General features: G+C 48.5%; 1 protein-coding gene and 2 long non-coding RNA genes across 4 annotated transcripts in view; 2 read left to right on the forward strand and 1 right to left on the reverse strand.

Annotated features, from left to right (window-relative positions):
• The window catches only part of LOC118374652 (ankyrin repeat and KH domain-containing protein 1-like), a 78,200-nt gene that overhangs the window by 62,690 nt on the left and 782 nt on the right, over nucleotides 1-14,728 (forward strand). The window contains 7 exon segments of the mRNA XM_052487935.1: nucleotides 6,223-7,369; nucleotides 7,372-7,707; nucleotides 9,032-9,212; nucleotides 12,330-12,455; nucleotides 12,622-12,861; nucleotides 13,113-13,294; nucleotides 14,534-14,698. Of these exon segments, the coding sequence (XP_052343895.1) occupies nucleotides 6,223-7,369; nucleotides 7,372-7,707; nucleotides 9,032-9,212; nucleotides 12,330-12,455; nucleotides 12,622-12,861; nucleotides 13,113-13,294; nucleotides 14,534-14,698 (2,377 nt within the window).
• On the forward strand, nucleotides 35-6,216 carry LOC127913939 (uncharacterized). The gene is made up of 4 exons (XR_008087337.1): nucleotides 35-5,266; nucleotides 5,312-5,581; nucleotides 5,627-5,851; nucleotides 5,897-6,216. It is a non-coding gene; the product is annotated as an uncharacterized LOC127913939 (long non-coding RNA).
• On the reverse strand, nucleotides 11,782-12,377 carry LOC127913943 (uncharacterized). Of its 2 annotated transcripts, none has more exons than XR_008087345.1 (3): nucleotides 12,284-12,377; nucleotides 12,104-12,193; nucleotides 11,782-11,925 (listed from the first exon to the last, which is right to left on the reverse strand). It is a non-coding gene; the product is annotated as an uncharacterized LOC127913943 (long non-coding RNA). The 2 variants fall into 2 exon arrangements; XR_008087344.1 differs by having other exon boundaries at nucleotides 12,014-12,193.

The following is a 14,728-nucleotide window of genomic DNA, read 5'->3' on the forward strand; positions in this document are numbered from 1 at the left end:
GTAATAGCTATGCGTTGATTTATCCGAGTCAGGGTTTCCCCAAACTACCAGGGGTATGCGCAAGGCCGTCAGGGGTACCCTGAATAAAAATGTGATTCACTTAAAAAAATTAAAATAAACAGTATGTTTATATTTTCCAACGGGGCTATACATTTGGGTGATACAGGTAGCCTAGTAAAATAATTAACATCCACTCACATAAACCGTTACTCTCTCGCGGGAAACCTTCACTCTTGCGCAGACATTTAGAAATGAAACACGACCATTTGAAGAATAAGCCACGGAAGCGTCTTATATGGTGAGCTACCGAGTGGCTAAGACATGCAAGCCCCATACTACTGTGGTGGACTGGCTAAGACAGGCAAGCCCCATACCACTGTGGGGGACTGGCTAAGACAGGCAAGCCCCATACTACTGTGGAGGACTGGCTAAGACAGGCAAGCCCCCATACTACTGTGGAGGACTGGCTAAGACAGGCAAGCCCCATACTACTGTGGTGGACTGGCTAAGACAGGCAAGCCCCATACCACTGTGGGGGACTGGCTAAGACAGGCAAGCCCCATACTACTGTGGTGGACTGGCTAAGACAGGCAAGCCCCATACTACTGTGGGGGACTGGCTAAGACATGCAAGCCCCATACTACTGTGGTGGACTGGCTAAGACAGGCAAGCCCCATACTACTGTGGAGGACTGGCTAAGACAGGCAAGCCCCATACTACTGTGGTGGACTGGCTAAGACAGGCAAGCCCCATACTACTGTGGGGGACTGGCTAAGACAGGCAAGCCCCATACTACTGTGGGGGACTGGCTAAGACATGCAAGCCCCATACTACTGTGGGGGACTGGCTAAGACAGGCAAGCCCCATACCACTGTGGAGGACTGGCTAAGACAGGCAAGCCCCATACCACTGTGGAGGACTGGCTAAGACAGGCAAGCCCCATACCACTGTGGAGGACTGGCTAAGACAGGCAAGCCCCATACTACTGTGGAGGACTGGCTAAGACAGGCAAGCCCCATACTACTGTGGAGGACTGGCTAAGACAGGCAAGCCCCATACTACTGTGGAGGACTGGCTAAGACAGGCAAGCCCCATACCACTGTGGAGGACTGGCTAAGACAGGCAAGCCCCATACTACTGTGGAGGACTGGCTAAGACAGGCAAGCCCCATACTACTGTGGAGGACTGGCTAAGACAGGCAAGCCCCCATACTACTGTGGAGGACTGGCTAAGACAGGCAAGCCCCATACTACTGTGGAGGACTGGCTGACAGGCAAGCCCCATACCACTGTGGAGGACTGGCTTAGACAGGCAAGCCCCATACTACTGTGGAGGACTGGCTAAGACAGGCAAGCCCCATACTACTGTGGAGGACTGGCTAAGACAGGCAAGCCCCATACTACTGTGGAGGACTGGCTAAGACAGGCAAGCCCCCATACTACTGTGGAGGACTGGCTAAGACAGGCAAGCCCCATACTACTGTGGAGGACTGGCTAAGACAGGCAAGCCCCCATACTACTGTGGGGACTGGCTAAGACAGGCAAGCCCCATACTACTGTGGAGGACTGGCTAAGACAGGCAAGCCCCATACTACTGTGGAGGACTGGCTAAGACAGGCAAGCCCCATACCACTGTGGAGGACTGGCTAAGACAGGCAAGCCCCATACTACTGTGGAGGACTGGCTAAGACAGGCAAGCCCCATACTACTGTGGAGGACTGGCTAAGACAGGCAAGCCCCCATACTACTGTGGAGGACTGGCTAAGACAGGCAAGCCCCATACTACTGTGGAGGACTGGCTAAGACAGGCAAGCCCCATACCACTGTGGAGGACTGGCTTAGACAGGCAAGCCCCATACTACTGTGGAGGACTGGCTAAGACAGGCAAGCCCCATACTACTGTGGAGGACTGGCTAAGACAGGCAAGCCCCATACTACTGTGGAGGACTGGCTAAGACAGGCAAGCCCCCATACTACTGTGGAGGACTGGCTAAGACAGGCAAGCCCCATACTACTGTGGAGGACTGGCTAAGACAGGCAAGCCCCCATACTACTGTGGAGGACTGGCTAAGACAGGCAAGCCCCATACTACTGTGGAGGACTGGCTAAGACAGGCAAGCCCCATACTACTGTGGAGGACTGGCTAAGACAGGCAAGCCCCATACTACTGTGGAGGACTGGCTAAGACAGGCAAGCCCCCATACTACTGTGGAGGACTGGCTAAGACAGGCAAGCCCCATACTACTGTGGAGGACTGGCTAAGACAGGCAAGCCCCATACCACTGTGGAGGACTGGCTTAGACAGGCAAGCCCCATACTACTGTGGAGGACTGGCTAAGACAGGCAAGCCCCATACTACTGTGGAGGACTGGCTAAGACAGGCAAGCCCCATACTACTGTGGAGGACTGGCTAAGACAGGCAAGCCCCCATACTACTGTGGAGGACTGGCTAAGACAGGCAAGCCCCATACTACTGTGGAGGACTGGCTAAGACAGGCAAGCCCCATACTACTGTGGAGGACTGGCTAAGACAGGCAAGCCCCATACTACTGTGGAGGACTGGCTAAGACAGGCAAGCCCCATACTACTGTGGAGGACTGGCTAAGACAGGCAAGCCCCATACTACTGTGGAGGACTGGCTAAGACAGGCAAGCCCCATACTACTGTGGAGGACTTAATTCTTCCTGCTGCCGTGGATATGGCTGGGACAATGCTGGGGGAAAAGGACAAAAAAATGATAGACAATGCCTTCATCAAACAGCACTGTTTCACAACGCATCAGTGACATGGCAGATGTTTTGAAACAAGTGCTGCTTCGCATACAAGCCAGTAAATTCTATGCGTTACAGCTGGATGAGTCAACAGAAGTGGCGGGCCTGGCACAGCTCCTGGTATATGTCCATTATGTTTGAGGGGTCAGTTAAGGAAAACATCCTCTTCTGCAAACCACTGGAAACCAGGACAACATGAGAGGATATTTTTAAAGTACTGGACAGCTTTGTGACATCAAATGGACTTTGGTGGTCAAGATGTGTTGGTATCTGTACTGATGGTGCAAAAGCCATGACAGGGAGACATAGTGGAGTGGTAACGCGCGTGCAAGCAGTTGCTCCCGACACCACTTGGGAACACTGCAGCATCCACCGAGAGGCTCTTGGGTACACTGCAGCATCCACCGAGAGGCTCTTGGGTACACTGCAGCATCCACCGAGAGGCTCTAGGGTACACTGCAGCATCCACCGAGAGGCTCTTGGGTACACTGCAGCATCCACCTAGAGGCTCTTGGGTACACTGCAGCATCCACCTAGAGGCTCTTGGGTACACTGCAGCATCCACTGAGAGGCTCTTGGGTACACTGCAGCATCCACCGAGAGGCTCTAGGGTACACTGCAGCATCCACCTAGAGGCTCTAGGGTACACTGCAGCATCCACCGAGAGGCTCTAGGGTACACTGCAGCATCTACCTAGAGGCTCTTGGGTACACTGCAGCATCCACCGAGAGGCTCTAGGGTACACTGCAGCATCCACCGAGAGGCTCTTGGGTACACTGCAGCATCCACCTAGAGGCTCTTGGGTACACTGCAGCATCCACCGAGAGGCTCTAGGGTACACTGCAGCATCCACCGAGAGGCTCTAGGGTACACTGCAGCATCCACCTAGAGGCTCTTGGGTACACTGCAGCATCCACCGAGAGGCTCTAGGGTACACTGCAGCATCCACGAGAGGCTCTTGGGTACACTGCAGCATCCACCGAGAGGCTCTAGGGTACACTGCAGCATCCACCGAGAGGCTCTTGGGTACACTGCAGCATCCACCTAGAGGCTCTTGGGTACACTGCAGCATCCACCGAGAGGCTCTTGGGTACACTGCAGCATCCACCGAGAGGCTCTTGGGTACACTGCAGCATCCACCGAGAGGCTCTTGCTGCCAAAGGACTGCCTGACAGCTTGGACACTACAGTGAAAATGGTTTACTCTGTTAAATCAAGACCCCTGAACTCTCGTGTATTTTCTGCATTATGCAATGATATGGGCAGCGACCATGTAACACTTTTACAACATATAGACGTGCGCTGGTTATCAAGGGGCAAAGTATTGGCAGGTTTTTTTTTAAATTGAGAGACTAGCTTAAAGTTTTCTTTACTAACCATCATTTTCACTTGTCTGACTGCTTGCATGAAGAAGAGTTTCTCACATGACTGGCCTGTCTGGGTGATGTCTTTTCTCACCTGAATGATCTGAATCTAGGATTACAGGGACTCTCCAACTGTATTCAATGTGCGGGACAAAATTGAGGCTATGGTTAAGAAGTTGGAGATCTTCTCTGTCTGTATTAACAAGGACAACACACAGGTCTTCCATCATTGTATGATTTGTTTGTGTGCAAATTAACTCAAGCTTATGGACAAAGTCAAATGTGATATAGCGGAGCACCTGAGAGAGTTGGGTGAGCAATTACGCAGGTACTTTCCCAAAACAGATGACACAAACAACTGGATTCATTATCCCTTTCATGCCCTGCCTCCAGTCCACTTACCGATATCTGAACAAGGAAGCCTCATCGATATTGCAACAAGTGGTTCTGTGAAAATTGAATTTAATCAGAAGCCACTGCCAGATTTCCGGAATAGGGCTGTGCTCAGAGTATCCTGCCTTGGCAAATCACAGACACTGATGGCCTTTGCAACCACGTACCTACGTGAGAGTGGATTCTCAGCCCTCACTAGCATGAAAACTAAATACAGACACAGACTGTGTGGAAAATGATTTAAAGACAGGTTGTATTGGAGAGTCTAACTGTGCAGCGTTATGTGCATCCTTTCAAGCACACATCATTAACCTGTGGTGAGTTATTCACAATTTTTAATGAACAAATAAGGTTTTATATGTAAGATGGTTAAATAAAGAGCAATATTATTGATTATTATTATTTGTGCCTTGGTCCTAAAGAGCTCTTTGTCACTTCCCACGAGCTGGGTTATGATGACAACTTACACTCATTGTTATGTTTAATAAATGTATTGAATAGTGTGTGTGTGTGTGGCAGGCTTACAACGATGGCACAAAACAACATTTGAGAGTGCGCTGACCCTGGTGCCAGAGGGGGTACAGCTGACCCTGGTGCCAGATGGGGTACTCAGCTGGAGGTTGAATGTTTGAATGGGTACAGGACTATAAAAAGTTTGGGAACCACTGATCTGAGTGATTCTACGTATTTAAAAGGTTAATAGCTGTGTGTTGATGTGAGTGATTCTACGTATTTAAAAGGTTAATAGCAGTGTGTTGATGTGAGTGATTCTACGTATTTAAAAGGTTAATAGCTGTGTGTTGATGTGAGTGATTCTACGTATTTAAAAGGTTAATAGCTGTGTGTTGATGTGAGTGATTCTACGTATTTAAAAGGTTAATAGCTGTGTGTTGATGTGAGTGATTCTACGTATTTAAAAGGTTAATAGCTGTGTGTTGATGTGAGTGATTCTACGTATTTAAAAGGTTAATAGCTGTGTGTTGATGTGAGTGATTCTACGTATTTAAAAGGTTAATAGCTGTGTGTTGATGTGAGTGATTCTACGTATTTAAAAGGTTAATAGCTGTGTGTTGATCTGAGTGATTCTACGTATTTAAAAGGTTAATAGCTGTGTGTTGATGTGAGTGATTCTACGTATTTAAAAGGTTAATAGCTGTGTGTTGATGTGAGTGATTCTACGTATTTAAAAGGTTAATAGCTGTGTGTTGATGTGAGTGATTCTACGTATTTAAAAGGTTAATAGCTGTGTGTTGATGTGAGTGATTCTACGTATTTAAAAGGTTAATAGCTGTGTGTTGATGTGAGTGATTCTACGTATTTAAAAGGTTAATAGCTGTGTGTTGATCTGAGTGATTCTACGTATTTAAAAGGTTAATAGCTGTGTGTTGATGTGAGTGATTCTACGTATTTAAAAGGTTAATAGCTGTGTGTTGATGTGAGTGATTCTACGTATTTAAAAGGTTAATAGCTGTGTGTTGATGTGAGTGATTCTACGTATTTAAAAGGTTAATAGCTGTGTGTTGATGTGAGTGATTCTACGTATTTAAAGGGAATGAAGTGGAGTGTCTAATCCTCCTGCTGTATCTCCAGGAGATCAGTGAAGAGTTGAGATACTGCGATTGGTTGGAACCATGTCCGTGGAATGTTTTCATTGTTGTGTGGCCCCTGACCCCTGTGTTGTGATGGTTCATTCCAGAGGTGGCACAGAGTCAACACGCCACGCAGTCCAGCTGATCAACTCTCTGATCCAGGACCCAGCCAAGGAACTAGAGGACCTGATCCCCAGGAACCACATCAGGGCCCCGGGCTCCAAGACCACCTCAGCCCCATTCCCCACCCCCACTGGAGCTAGCCTTAACCTCACCATCGGTGCAAAGGCCCTGGGCTCCCTGGTCACGTCCTCTGGGGTCTCCTTCCAGTCCTCATCCTCTCAGACAGGGGGTAAGATGGGTAAGGGTCTGTCTGGGGTGAGGCAGCCCTTCCCTGTGTCTCTCCCCCTGGCCTATGCCCATCCCCAGCTGGCCCTCCTGGCAGCCCAGACCATGCATCAGATCAGGCTCCCCAGGCTGCCCATGGCCCAGTTTGGTGGGACCTTCTCCCCTGCCGCCAGCACCTGGGGCCCGTTCCCGGTGCGGCCGCTGAGTCCCGGTAGCGCCAACGGCTCCCCCAAACACAACGGTGGTAGTAGTGGTAACAACCAGACCAGATCCAACTTGTCAAGTCATAATGATCACAGTAACACATCATCCACGAGCTCCTCTGTCTCCAGTCCTATTGCCTCTAACAGTCAGACCGCTACGACTACAGGGTCACCCCACACCCCTAACCACCCTCATGGGGCCCAGGCCCAACCCAGTGCCCCCACCCCTTCCTCAGTCAGGAAACAGCTGTTCACCTCTGACCCCAAGCACACAGGGATCAACTCTGTCTCCATGGTTACTGCCACCACTGTCAGTAGTAGTCACTCAGTGAGAGGTACAGTGTCTCCCGCCCACCAACACACGGGCTTAATGGCTACGTACGCCCCTAACACTCCTCATCCCCAGGTCGCACCCATCTCTCAGCCCCCCAAGTCACCTCCCAGCGCCCCCACTGCTCCCCCAGGCAAGGAGAAGCTGACCCCCTCCCTCTCTCAGGAGGGCCAGCACGTCTCAGTCAACAATGTGGTTAGTTCAGGTGGTTTCACCACCCCTGCCATGGCTGCCCCCTCCAAACCTGAGCCCCGCCAGCAGCAGCACCAACCCCCTCCTCCCCTAACCTCCACCACCTCATCAGACCCCTCTCCACCTCTCCAGTCCAGCTCCCACCTCCCCACATCCTCCTCCGCCCCTCACACAAACACCCCAACAGCACCGTACCCCACTTCTCGGCTCCCGCTCCCCGCATCTCACACCGCATGCAGCCCCCGACAGGGCCCTACTACCAACACCCCAACCAGCAGCAGCAGCAACAACAACCGTTCCTACCCCACAACACACAGCAACAACATGAGCACCCCAAACAGAAGCTGCCCCAGCCCCCCTCCATGCCCCCTCAGCCCCAGTCCTCCATGGGTCTGATGAACGGCTCTCCGATGCAGCAGCAGGTCCATGGTGGGGCCAAGCCCCAGCAGATGCCCCCTAACTTCGGCCCTGCAGCCCTCTTCAACCATTTCAGCAGCATGTTCGACAACAACAACCAGGTGGGTGCCACTATTTTTATTATCCACAGAAAAACATTTTATTACAATAGAGCAGGACTCTCCAACCCTGTTCCTGGAGAGATACCATCCAGTAGGTTTTAACTCTAACCCTGTTCCTGGAGAGATACCATCCAGTAGGTTTTAACTCCGACCCTGTTCCTGGAGAGATACCATCCAGTAGATTTTAACTCTAACCCTGTTCCTGGAGAGATACCATCCAGTAGGTTTTAACTCTAACCCTGTTCCTGGAGAGATACCATCCAGTAGGTTTTAACTCCAACCCTGTTCCTGGAGAGATACCATCCAGTAGATTTTAACTCTAACCCTGTTCCTGGAGAGATACCATCCAGTAGGTTTTAACTCTAATCCTGTTGCTGGAGAGATATCATCCAGTAGGTTTTAACTCTAACCCTGTTCCTGGAGAGATATCATCCAGTAGGTTTTAACTCTAACCCTGTTGCTGGAGAGATACCATCCAGTAGGTTTTAACTCCAACCCTGTTCCTGGAGAGATGCCATCCAGTAGGTTTTAACTCCAACCCTGTTTCTGGAGAGATGCCATCCAGTAGGTTTTAACTCCAACCCTGTTTCTGGAGAGATGCCATCCAGTAAGCTTTAACTCCAACCCTGTTCCTGGAGAGATGCCATCCAGTAAGCTTTAACTCCAACCCTGTTCCTGGAGAGATACCATCCAGTAGGTTTTAAGAGTTAGGAGTTGAAACCTACAGAAGGGTATCTCTCCAGGAACAGGGTTGGAGTTGAAACCTACAGAAGGGTATCTCTCCAGGAACAGGGTTGGAGTTGAAACCTACAGAAGGGTATCTCTTCAGGAACAGGGTTGGAGTTGAAACCTACAGAAGGGTATCTCTCCAGGAACAGGGTTGGAGTTGAAACCTACAGAAGGGTATCTCTTCAGGAACAGGGTTGGAGTTGAAACCTACAGAAGGGTATCTCTCCAGGAACAGGGTTGGAGTTGAAACCTACAGAAGGGTATCTCTCCAGGAACAGGGCTGGAGTTGAAACCTACAGAAGGGTATCTCTCCAGGAACAGGGTTGGAGTTGAAACCTACAGAAGGGTATCTCTCCAGGAACAGGGTTTGAGTTGAAACCTACAGAAGGGTATCTCTCCAGGAACAGGGTTGGAGTTGAAACCTACAGAAGGGTATCTCTTCAGGAACAGGGTTGGAGTTGAAACCTACAGAAGGGTATCTCTCCAGGAACAGGGCTGGAGAGCCCTGCCAAAGAGTAACAGCATGTTTAAAGGTTGTGACCTAAACATCAGTGCCTGTGCCCCAGTTTGCTCATTAACCACTTCTCTCTATTAGGTGGGTAACAACCAGGTGTGGGGTGCGTGCCACCTCCCTGCCCGCTCCCCTCCTGAGCAGCAGTATTCTGCCCCTCCCGCCTACATGGGCCAGATGGATGGCATGATGGCCCCTCCTCCAGACAGCTCCAAGGCCCCTGGGTACCGCTCTGCCTCACAGAGGATGGTCAACAGTCCTATTGGTAAAAGAAAGGGCCATTTTAGATGTATTTATTTTACTGTGTTTGACCTTTTTTATTTTTTTATTTAACCAGGTAAAACCCATTGAGGTTAAAAACCTATTTTGTGAGGGTGACCTGGCAAGAAGGCACAACAGGGAAATAGCAGTGCCCATAAAATATTACAGAAAAATACAGTATACACACAAAGACAGTGTCACAAGTTACAGACACAATTGAATATTAGAAACAACTGCAGTTGTCACAAACTGTTGTCGAATCAGAGTCTTAAAAACAGACAAGGACACTAACTCCCCAACCTTCTGAAGCATGTTCCAGGATGAAGGGGCATTATGGGGATAATATTGTTTCCCCATCTCAGTTCTAGCCTTAGGAACAGACAAGGACAGCAGCGACTGTGAACGAAGACTATATTGAGTGACTGATCTGGTCAGTAAGGAACAGAGATGCAAAGGGAGTTGTCCATCAATGCTTTGCACATACAAGTGTATCCGTGCTTTAGCCTCCTGGTGGAGAGAGAGGTCTATTGCAACATAGCATACAGATCACAGTGATGGGTCAGTAATCTAGCATTAGTAATAGATCTTAAAGCACCGTGATACACTGTCTAGAGTTTAAGGTACTTGCTGAGGTCTGCATATAGACTATCACCATAATCCAGCACTGATTTAAAATAAATACAAAATGTTAAGTGCTTTGAACAACATCCTTTCAGACTAACATTGAAAAGCAAGATTTTGTTCCTGAAATAGAAACCCAATTTCAACTTCAGTTTCTTGGTCAACCTTACGCCCCAAACTCTCTCCGTCTTACAGCTCTAAGTCTGACCAGCTATGCTACCAGTACAGTTGAAGTCAGAAGTTTACATACACCTTAGCCACATACATTTAAACTCTGTTTTTCACAATTCCTGACATGTAATCCTAGTAAAAACTCCATGTCTTAGGTCAGTTAGGATCACCACTTTATTTTAGAATGTGAAATGTCAGAATAATAGTAGAGCGACTGATTTTAGTTCAGCTTTTACTTCATCACATTCCCAGTGGGTCAAAAGTTTACATACACTCAATTAGTATTTGGTAGCATTGCCTTTAAATTGTTTAACTTGGGTCAAAAGTTTTGGGTACCCTTCCACAAGCTTCTCACAATAAGTTGGGTGAATTTTGGCCCATTCCTCCTGACAGAGCTGGTGTAACTGAGTCAGGTTTGTAAGGCCTCCTTGTTCGCACACGCTTTTTCAGTTCTGCCCACACATTTTCTATAGGATTGAGGCCACTCCAATACCTTGACTTTGTTGTCCTTAAGCCATTTTGACACAACTTTGGAAGTATGCTTGGGGTCATTGTCCATTTGGAAGACCCATTTGCAACCAAGCTTTAACTTCCTGACTGTCTTGAGATGTTGCTTCAATATATCAACATAATTTTCCTACCTCATGATGCCATCTATTGTGTGAGGTGCACCAGTCCCCCCTGCAGCAAAGCACCCCCATAACATGATGCTGCCACCCCTGTGCTTCACGGTTGGGATGGTGTTCTTCGGCTTGCAGGCCTCCCCATTTTTCCTCCAAACATAATGATGGTCATTATTGTCAAACAGTTATATTTCTGTTTCATCAGACCAGAGGACATTTCTCCAAATAGTGTGATCTTTGTCCCCATGTGCAGTTGCAAATCTTAGTCTGGCTTTTTTATGGCTGTTTTGGAGCAGTGGCTTCTTCCTTGCTGAGCAGCCATTCAGGTTATGTCGATATAGGACTCATTTTAATGTGGATATTGATATTTTTGTACCTGTTTCCTCCAGCATCTTCACAAGGTCCTTTGCTCTTGTTCTGGGATTGATTTGCACTTTTCGCAAAAGTACATGAATCTCTAGGAGACAGGAACGCGTCTCCTTCCTGAGCAGTATGACGGCTGCGTGGTCCCATGGTGTTTATACTTGCGTACTATTGTTTGTACAGATGAATGTGGTGTGGTACCTTCAGGCATTTGAAAATTGCTCCCAAGGATGAATCAGACCTGTGGAGGTCTAACTTTTTTTTCTGAGGTCTTGGCTGATTTCTTTGGATTTTCCCATGATGTCAAGCAAAGAGGCACTGAGTTTGAAGGTAGGGGCCTTGAAATACATCCACAGGCACACCTCCCAATTGACTCAAATAATGTCAATTAGCCTATCAGAAGCTTCTAAAGCCATGACTTCCTATTCTGGAATTTTCCAAGCTGTTTAAAGACACATTCAACTTAGTGTATGTGAACTTCTGACCCACTGGAATTGTGATACACTGAATTATAAGTGAAATAATCTGTCTAAACAATTGTTGGAAAAATTACTAGTCATACACAAAGTAGATGTCCTAACCGACTTGCCAATACTATAGTTTGTTCACAAGAAATTTGTGGAGTGGTTGAAAAACAAGTTTTATTGACTCCAACCTAAGTGTATGTAAACTTCCAACTCCCAACTCTAACTCTCTCTCCTTTCTCCGTATGTAGCTTTGACCAGCTATGCTACCAGTATGTCTGGTAGTTCAGTCTACCTGCAGTCTATAGGCCTCTAACTCTCTCTCCTTTCTCCGTATGTAGCTTTGACCAGCTATGCTACCAGTATGTCTGGTAGTCCAGTCTACCTGCAGTCTATAGGCCTCTAACTCTCTCTCCTTTCTCCGTATGTAGCTTTGACCAGCTATGCTACCAGTATGTCTGGTATTCCAGTGTACCTGCAGTCTATAGGGCTCTAACTCTCTCCTTTCTCCGTATGTAGCTTTGACCAGCTATGCTACCAGTATGTCTGGTAGTCCAGTGTACCTGCAGTCTATAGGCCTCTAACTCTCTCTCCTTTCTCCGTATGTAGCTTTGACCAGCTATGCTACCAGTATGTCTGGTAGTCCAGTCTACCTGCAGTCTATAGGCCTCTAACTCTCTCTCCTTTCTCCGTATGTAGCTTTGACCAGCTATGCTACCAGTATGTCTGGTAGTCCAGTGTACCTGCAGTCTATAGGCCTCTAACGCTCTCTCCTTTCTCCGTATGTAGCTTTGACCAGCTATGCTACCAGTATGTCTGGTAGTCCAGTCTACCTGCAGTCTATAGGCCTCTAACTCTCTCTCCTTTCTCCGTATGTAGCTTTGACCAGCTATGCTACCAGTATGTCTGGTAGTCCAGTCTATCTACACGGGCCAGCAGCTGTGGGCACCCCCTCCTTCAGCAGACAGCACTTCTCCCCTCACCCCTGGAGCGCTGCCACATCAGGTACTGACACAGATGTGTGAAAATGAACCTAAAATGGCCATGAAGCTTATTTTCCGGGAATTCAACACACAGAACATAAATTATTTAACTAATACAATTTAAGAGATTTTTGCTTAACTGTGTTTTAGACTCAAAACCACTAACCTTTAACCACTCATCTTCCCAGGGGAGTCCCAGGCGGTGCCCCCTCCCTCCACGGTGTCATCGTCTGGCCCCGTGGCCCCCCCTCCCCACCAGGCCAAGCAGGGCAGCAGCCAGCAGGACAGGAAGGTGCCTCCTCCCATCGGGACAGAGAGGCTGGCAAGGATCAGACAGACCACCGTCAACCCTCCTCTCCTCCAGACCTCCTATACCGCTCCTGTAGGACAGGGAGGCATATGGTCCTTCGGAGTCGGCAGCGCCTCGGGTGAGTAGTCACACACATACCAGACACACACACACAACCTCTAACCCACGCTGGTCTCTCCATCCCCAATGTCTTACTGCCCTGATATACAGCTGATGGCTATACACACACCCCTTCGCGCACACCCCCCATTTCTGTCTCTCACCTCCCGTCTCCCTCGCACACACCCCGTTGGTCTCTCACCTCCCGTCTCCCTCACACACACCCCGTATCACTCTGTGTGTCTTACCTCCCGTCTCCCTCACCTCTAGAAGCCATGTCAGGTTGGTCTCAGCCCCTGATGGGCAGTCACGTGATCCACCCTGGGCTGCAGGCGGACCACACTTTCTCCCAGTACCAGCCCATGGAGCAGGACGACACCGGCATCTCTAACCCCGCTAACTACCACCAGCAACACATTAACCACCCCAACAACTACATGGACTTCCCCAAGGTAACACACACATGAAAGGATCATATCATCACAAATGGCCATTCCTCTTTTTGTCTGTGTCTCCAGGGTAGGACCGTGTTAATATACTGGTTGTCTCCAGGGTAGGACCATGTTAATATACTGGTTGTCTCCAGGGTAGGACCATGTTAATATACTGGTTGTCTCCAGGGTAGGACCATGTTAATATACTGGTTGTCTCCAGGGTAGGACCATGTTAATATACTGGTTGTCTCCAGGGTAGGACCATGTTAATATACTGGTTGTCTCCAGGGTAGGACCATGTTAATATACTGTAGTTGGTGGACTGGTTGTCTCCAGGGTAGGACCGTGTTAATATACTGGTTGTCTCCAGGGTAGGACCATGTTAATATACTGGTTGTCTCCAGGGTAGGACCATGTTAATATACTGGTTGTCTCCAGGGTAGGACCATGTTAATATACTGGTTGTCTCCAGGGTAGGACCGTGTTAATATACTGTAGTTAGTGGACTGGTTGTCTCCAGGGTAGGACCATGTTAATATACTGTAGTTAGTAAACCTGGTTGTCTCCAGGGTAGGACCGTGTTAATATACTGTAGTTGGTGGACTGGTTGTCTCCAGGGTAGGACCGTGTTAATATACTGTAGTTAGTGGACTGGTTGTCTTCAGGGTAGGACCGTGTTAATATACTGTAGTTAGTGGACTGGTTGTCTCCAGGGTAGGACCATGTTAATATACTGTAGTTGGTGGACTGGTTGTCTCCAGGGTAGGACCATGTTAATATACTGTAGTTAGTGGACTGGTTGTCTCCAGGGTAGGACCATGTTAATATACTGTAGTTAGTGGACTGGTTGTCTCCAGGGTAGGACCATGTTAATATACTGTAGTTGGTGGACTGGTTGTCTCCAGGGTAGGACCATGTTAATATACTGTAGTTAGTAAACCTGGTTGTCTCCAGGGTAGGACCATGTTAATATACTGGTTGTCTCCAGGGTAGGACCGTGTTAATATACTGTAGTTAGTGGTCTGGTTGTCTCCAGGGTAGGACCGTGTTAATATACTGTAGTTGGTGGACTGGTTGTCTCCAGGGTAGGACCGTGTTAATATACTGTAGTTAGTGAACTGGTTGTCTCCAGGGTAGGACCATGTTAATATACTGTAGTTAGTGAACTGGTTGTCTCCAGGGTAGGACCGTGTTAATATACTGTAGTTAGTAAACCTGGTTGTGATGTGTATTAATAACCTTGTCATCAAACACCAGGGTATGGCCATGTCGATGTATGGAGGGACCATGCTGCCCCCCAACCCCCCTATGGGAGAGGGTCCAGGGGGGGCGATGTTCAACGGGCTGCACCCTGCTGACCCTGCATGGAGCCCCATCATCAAGGTGGTCCCCAACAACACAGACAACCCCGACCCACAGCAGGTGAGACTTTATACACACACACATACACAC

Source organism: Oncorhynchus keta, chromosome 30 (genome assembly GCF_023373465.1).
Source record: "Oncorhynchus keta strain PuntledgeMale-10-30-2019 chromosome 30, Oket_V2, whole genome shotgun sequence".
In the NCBI taxonomy this organism is placed as follows: domain Eukaryota; kingdom Metazoa; phylum Chordata; class Actinopteri; order Salmoniformes; family Salmonidae; genus Oncorhynchus; species Oncorhynchus keta.